This window comes from Lactuca virosa, chromosome 4, assembly GCF_052849685.1.
Source record: "Lactuca virosa cultivar CGN04683 chromosome 4, Lactuca_virosa_CGN04683_v6, whole genome shotgun sequence".
Lineage (NCBI taxonomy): Eukaryota > Viridiplantae > Streptophyta > Magnoliopsida > Asterales > Asteraceae > Lactuca > Lactuca virosa.
Window position 1 is genome coordinate 386,473,404 of NC_136429.1, and position 5,262 is coordinate 386,478,665.

Sequence of the window (5,262 nt, forward strand, 5' to 3'; positions counted from 1 at the left end):
ATCTTGACCAAAGGTGGATTCTCTAATTCCCCACCATTGTATTCATCAATTACCTCCACTTCTTCATACAAATTCTCTTCCACTTCATCAATTTCTTCTTCCTCTAGAACTTTAGGAGTAGTAAATGCAATGACCTCAAATGTCATAGGAATTGAGGCTCTTGGTTTCATACGTTTGACTTTTTCAGCATGGGGCTCCTCCCAAACCTTCAACTCTTCTTCCATCATCATTTCAATTGCAACAAGCTCATCAAAATCTTCTTCCATAGCATCCATCTTTGACCATTTATCTTTTGGCACTTAATATGACTTAATTTAGGACTCATCTCAAAGGTAAGTGCTTCATCTTCCATATGAAGTGTGAGCTTTGAGTCGTGGATGTTAACTAATGCTCTTGCAGTACTCAAAAATGGTCTTCCTAAAAGAATTGGAAGTTCTTCATCTTCCTTCATGTCTAGAACCACAAAGTCAACCGGGAAAATGAAATTTCCCACTTTCACTAGTAAGTCTTCAAATATTCTCCGTGGGTCTGTGGTTGATTGATCTGCCATGTGAATTGTCATCCTTGTGTCTTGAAGCTTTGGTAATCCAGGCTTTTGGTAGAAAGAGTATGGCATGAGGTTGATGCTTGCCCCCGAATCGGCTAAAGCATTAATAGAAGTTGAGTTGCCAAATTCACAAGGCAAGGTGAGTTGAACTGGATCTCCCATGTTGATCGATAATTCTTTGATAAGTGTGGATGAACACATCTTTTGAAAACTTTGGAAGTATAGCCATTAAATTTAGGAATGGGGAGTTAATCGACTGTGAGATAACTTGTTTCATAAATTTCCTTTGTTCGGGCTCCAGAGAATGTTTGATTGCTCAAGATGGGAATGAGAAAGGAGGCTTAAACGAAAGAAGAAGAGAAAATTTGTCATCCTCTCGAGACCACAATATGGTGATATCACCATGACATGGTGAATCATCAGAAAAGAATTCACTTTTTGATCTTTTTGCTTCAGGCTTCTCTTATTCTGAACACGACTTAGGCTGTATTGTAGCCACTTCATGGGTCATTATTGGCTCAAAATGAACCTCTTCTTCGGTGTAGATCGCCATGACATGAGGATGTGATTGTGGGTCTTGATTTTTAGGTGGTAAACTTTCATTAATAAGTGTGGTTAGTTTACCAAGTAGAGTTTCTATATTCTTGATGGAAGCTTGATTATTTCTGATGTTGGTATAGTAGTATCATGTCTCTTTTCAAATGATTCCATAAATCTATGAAGTACCGACTCAAAATCCATATTCTTTTCAGGTGGTTGCTCTTTTTGATAGAAGCCTCTACCGGGTTGTCTATACTTCTCATCCTTTTGCTTATTGTACTCTTCATACGGCAACCACTCCTTCCTGGGATTCCTCCAATCTTCATCATACTTGTCACCACTTGAGTAGAATACTTGTACCTTCTTATTCCTATTTTCATCCAAGTCACAATCCTTAGTCAAATGTCGACCACTATAATTGTCACACCCAACTCTTATCGTGTAAATGGATTGATCTAAATTTGTGATTCACCTATCCATAGTATCTAGTATAGCTATGATTGCAACCAAGTTGTCGTTCCCTCCAAAATCCTATTCCTCAAGTAACATCATCTCCTGGGTTGTGTTACTCACGTGAGTGCTTAGCAAATTCCTCAATCAACTCTTTGATAGTTGTTGGCTCCTTCTTCGTCATTGGGCCTTGCGAGTCAAGAAGTTGTACAGTTGTTACATTGACTCTATCATAGAAGATAGAAACTTCTTGTTGAACATTAAGAGCATGTTGAGGGAAACTTCTAAGCAATCCCTTGTATATCTCCCATGCTTCATACAATTATTCTCCAACCTCTAGTTGAAAGTTAGAAATCTTCTTTATAAGCTTTAAAATCTTCGAAGGTGGACTAAATTGCTCAATGAAAGAATCACGAAGTGGTTCCCATGTAGTAATGGATCCGCGTGCAAGAGACTTTAACCAAACCTTGGCTTCATTGGTAAAAGTCACCAGAAGCATCCTTAGTAACACGAAATCTCTTGGCACATTAGGAACATGAAAGTAGTTTGCAATATCTTTTACCTCATCAATGTTCTTCAATGCATCTTCATACTCTTTCCCGGTGAAAGGTATGTCCTTGAGCATGGATAAAATGTTCCCTTTGAGCTTGAAACTTCTCTCGGCTATTATCTCGGTTGGAACTAAACCTGGTCCATGTTCTATATGTATCCTGTTCTTGTAATGTGTGTCATCTCTTCAACCTCGCTTTTTATCTCTTCCTCGTCTAAACTTTCTTCGGTAGATGTTTCTGGTTCGTATCCAATCCCCTTCTTGTCTGGCGTCCTGTCAAATAGTTCGATTTTTTGGATTTGAAAGTATTGTTTGATTCTGTAACACCCTTTGTCAGGTATTTTATTTTTCTGCCCATGAAGTTATTATAAATTGCATTTTCGCCACTTACGCTGGACGTACTAGTCTTGTACGTCGGGCATAAGTCTTTGATGAAGTCAAGGCGGAGGAGGGAGTACGTTGGGCATACCTGTGAGTTCGGCGGGCGTACTCGCGTAGATGCTAAACCCTAAATTTTAGGGAGTGACCCCCCTATTTAATCATCTTATCCCTCATTTGGACATTCTCTTATCTAGCCTCCACTTCCTCTAAACCCTAGAATGAAACCCTAGCCTGTGTTTGAGTGTTTGGTGCTAGCAAGAAGATCATTCAAGAGGTGGTGGTGCACTCTAGCTTGTAGATCCAGAAACTACATCCTCTTATGCACCTTTTCAAGGTATAAAGATCAAATCTTCGAGCTTGTTTAAATAGATTTTGTTTACTCTTCATTTTGGTTCTTTTTTTTCCCAAACCATGGATCTTTGTGAGTATGGAGTACTCCAGAGCTATTAAATTGTCCTTTCCGACATTCTAAGATGTCTTGAGTCATAAAAATGCTAGTTTGGCCATTTCCATCCTTCCATGCAAGAGTTGTGTAGTTTTTTATGAAGTAAAAGTTATGGATTTCGAGTTTTAGCTCCTTATAGCCATGTAAAGGCCTAAAGTCTAAGACTTTATGGATTAAAATGTTCTTTCGGGGCCAAATCTGTGTTTAGAATGAATGTATTAAGGATGAATAAATTTTGCATGAAGATTTTAGAAACAGTTACGTACGCTGAGCGTACGCTTGGCTACACCCCGCATATCCTGATTCGAACTCGTTTTCTAGTGATGCGGTCTACGCCCAGCGTATAGTCAAGTATGCCAAGCGTACTGACCAAGTTTACTTTTGTTGACATTTGTGCAATTTGAACAATTGAGTATTAGGTGGATTATGAAGGATTTGTGAAAGGTAAAATGGTCTTTTACTCTAAGTGTGGACTAGACTTCACTTGGGCTTAGTAGTGTGTGTGAAAATACCTTAATTATTAATTAAGGTTAATTGGTGTATTTAAATAGGCAGAGTCTAGTTCCGGCAGCTTGGTGTGAGTTCTGTCAGTCATCAGTTCAGGTGAGTCTCCTCACTTATTGTTAACTGTATGGTAGAATAGTTGTATATATAAGTGATTACCAGTTGGGTCCAAATGTTATTATTGTGTTTGTGTTGTTTATGTGTGATTAAGACTTCAGGTAGTCTCCAAGGTTGCTGATAACCCACAGGGTGTGCTGTTTGTCCACTGAGACTTCAGGTAGTCTCCAGGGTTCCTGATAACCCATAATTGTTTTATGTGATGTGTTGTATGGGATATCTTGGGGAACTCACTAAGCTTTGCACTTACAATTGTTTATTAAATGTGTTTTAGGTAGTTCTAAGGATCGCAGGAAAGCGAATGCTTGTTTATACACATTCTCTTGGAGATTTAGTTACTACATATTTTGGGACACTCTGATATTTTGATGTGGAATTGTATTTGACATTATGACTTTTCAAGGATGGTTTTTTTATGAAAACTATTTTTCTATGGATTTAAAAATGAAAATTTTGGTTTGAAAATTTAGATATTACAAATTTGTCCTTCTTGTATTTCTTTTTATGGAACGCAGATTTTGGATCTTCTAGTGGAGGAATAATTGGAGTTTTAGATCATCAGGTCATAAATCACTGAAATAAAACAAAAACAAAACAAAAACACGTCAAAGGAATAAAAATCACTAAACTAACAGAATAACTGAAGTGAGACCATGACGTGGTGAAGAGAACCACAGTGTGGTTGTACCTCAGAGATAGAAACAAAATAAACTAATTGCAGAAAAGTTACTTCTTGTGGTTTATACCTCAGAAAAAAGGATTGAATAACTAAAAGCAATTAACTGTAAGTCAAATAAGTCGTCCCCTGCAGCGACGCCAAAAATTTTGATGTGCTGGAAAGGTACCTACTAGTCAGTGTACCGAGTCAGATTATAGGGGTTTTTACTGATTTTTCAAGATCCGAATAACTTAATATCACCTAACAAGTAAGAGAGCAACGAAAACAAAGTAACTTCAAGAATTAAAAGAGCACTTCTTCCTAGATCCGATTTCACTTTCTTATGTGGTTGATTTCTAATGGATAGATTATACTGATTACCAATTATCTAGTTACTATGATAAAATAACTAGGCCTACCAATTTATGAATGAAAAGGAAATGGTCATGCACTAGTTAAACACCAAATTGATAATAGCACAATTTAAATATTAACGATATTAGTTAATCTCTTAAGATCAAGTTAAGAAACCAAGCACTAATTAAGACTAAATGTGCTCTCTAACACAGTTAAAGTTACTAGATTTAATTACTTAAACTAATATGTGATTAATCCTAGATCTAACTATTTAATGATCATAAAAAGTTATGAGATAGATTCATGCAATTAATATGATCAATTAACGTACAAAGTCGGATTTGTAAGAAATATAAACTAAAACTAAACATGTTAGGGTTTATAAATATCAAACACAAGTAAAATCAAATATAATCATCCAATATCGAAATCAACACATATGGATCATGTCACACCCCAAAACCAAGAACGGCGGAAACGTTCTCGGGTGGAGGACGTCATGTACAGTATCACAACAATGCATAATAGTAAAGACAAGCAACAACATCCATTGCATTAATATAATAATTGTAATACAAGCGTGTTCTGTATAGTTTGTAAGACACCAAAAGTATAATCAAAGTAAAAGATGAGTCTTGTATGTGCTCCATCTTCTCAAAAGGTCCATCTGTACCTGTCTACTAATGACCTGAGAATACAAGTTATTTTGAAAG

At 36.7% G+C, this 5,262-nt stretch overlaps 1 protein-coding gene and 1 non-coding gene across 2 annotated transcripts; one reads left to right on the forward strand and one right to left on the reverse strand.

The window, feature by feature from the left end:
• Nucleotides 1–226: 226 nt before the first annotated feature.
• On the reverse strand, nt 227–748 carry LOC145106383 (uncharacterized). The gene has a single exon (XM_079043379.1). The coding sequence runs from the start codon at nt 746–748 to the stop codon at nt 227–229; it is 522 nt and encodes a 173-aa protein (XP_078899505.1).
• A 1,053-nt stretch (nt 749–1,801) lies between these two features.
• Nucleotides 1,802–1,907, forward strand: LOC145110160 (small nucleolar RNA R71). Its single transcript, XR_013709540.1, has one exon. It is a non-coding gene; the product is annotated as a small nucleolar RNA R71 (small nucleolar RNA).
• The last annotated feature ends 3,355 nt before the right edge of the window (nt 1,908–5,262 follow it).

Excerpts from the sequence above, each read along its gene's own strand:
- LOC145106383 (XM_079043379.1), bottom strand. The coding sequence starts at position 748 with ATGTGTTCATCCACACTTATCAAAGAATTATCGATCAACATGGGAGAT.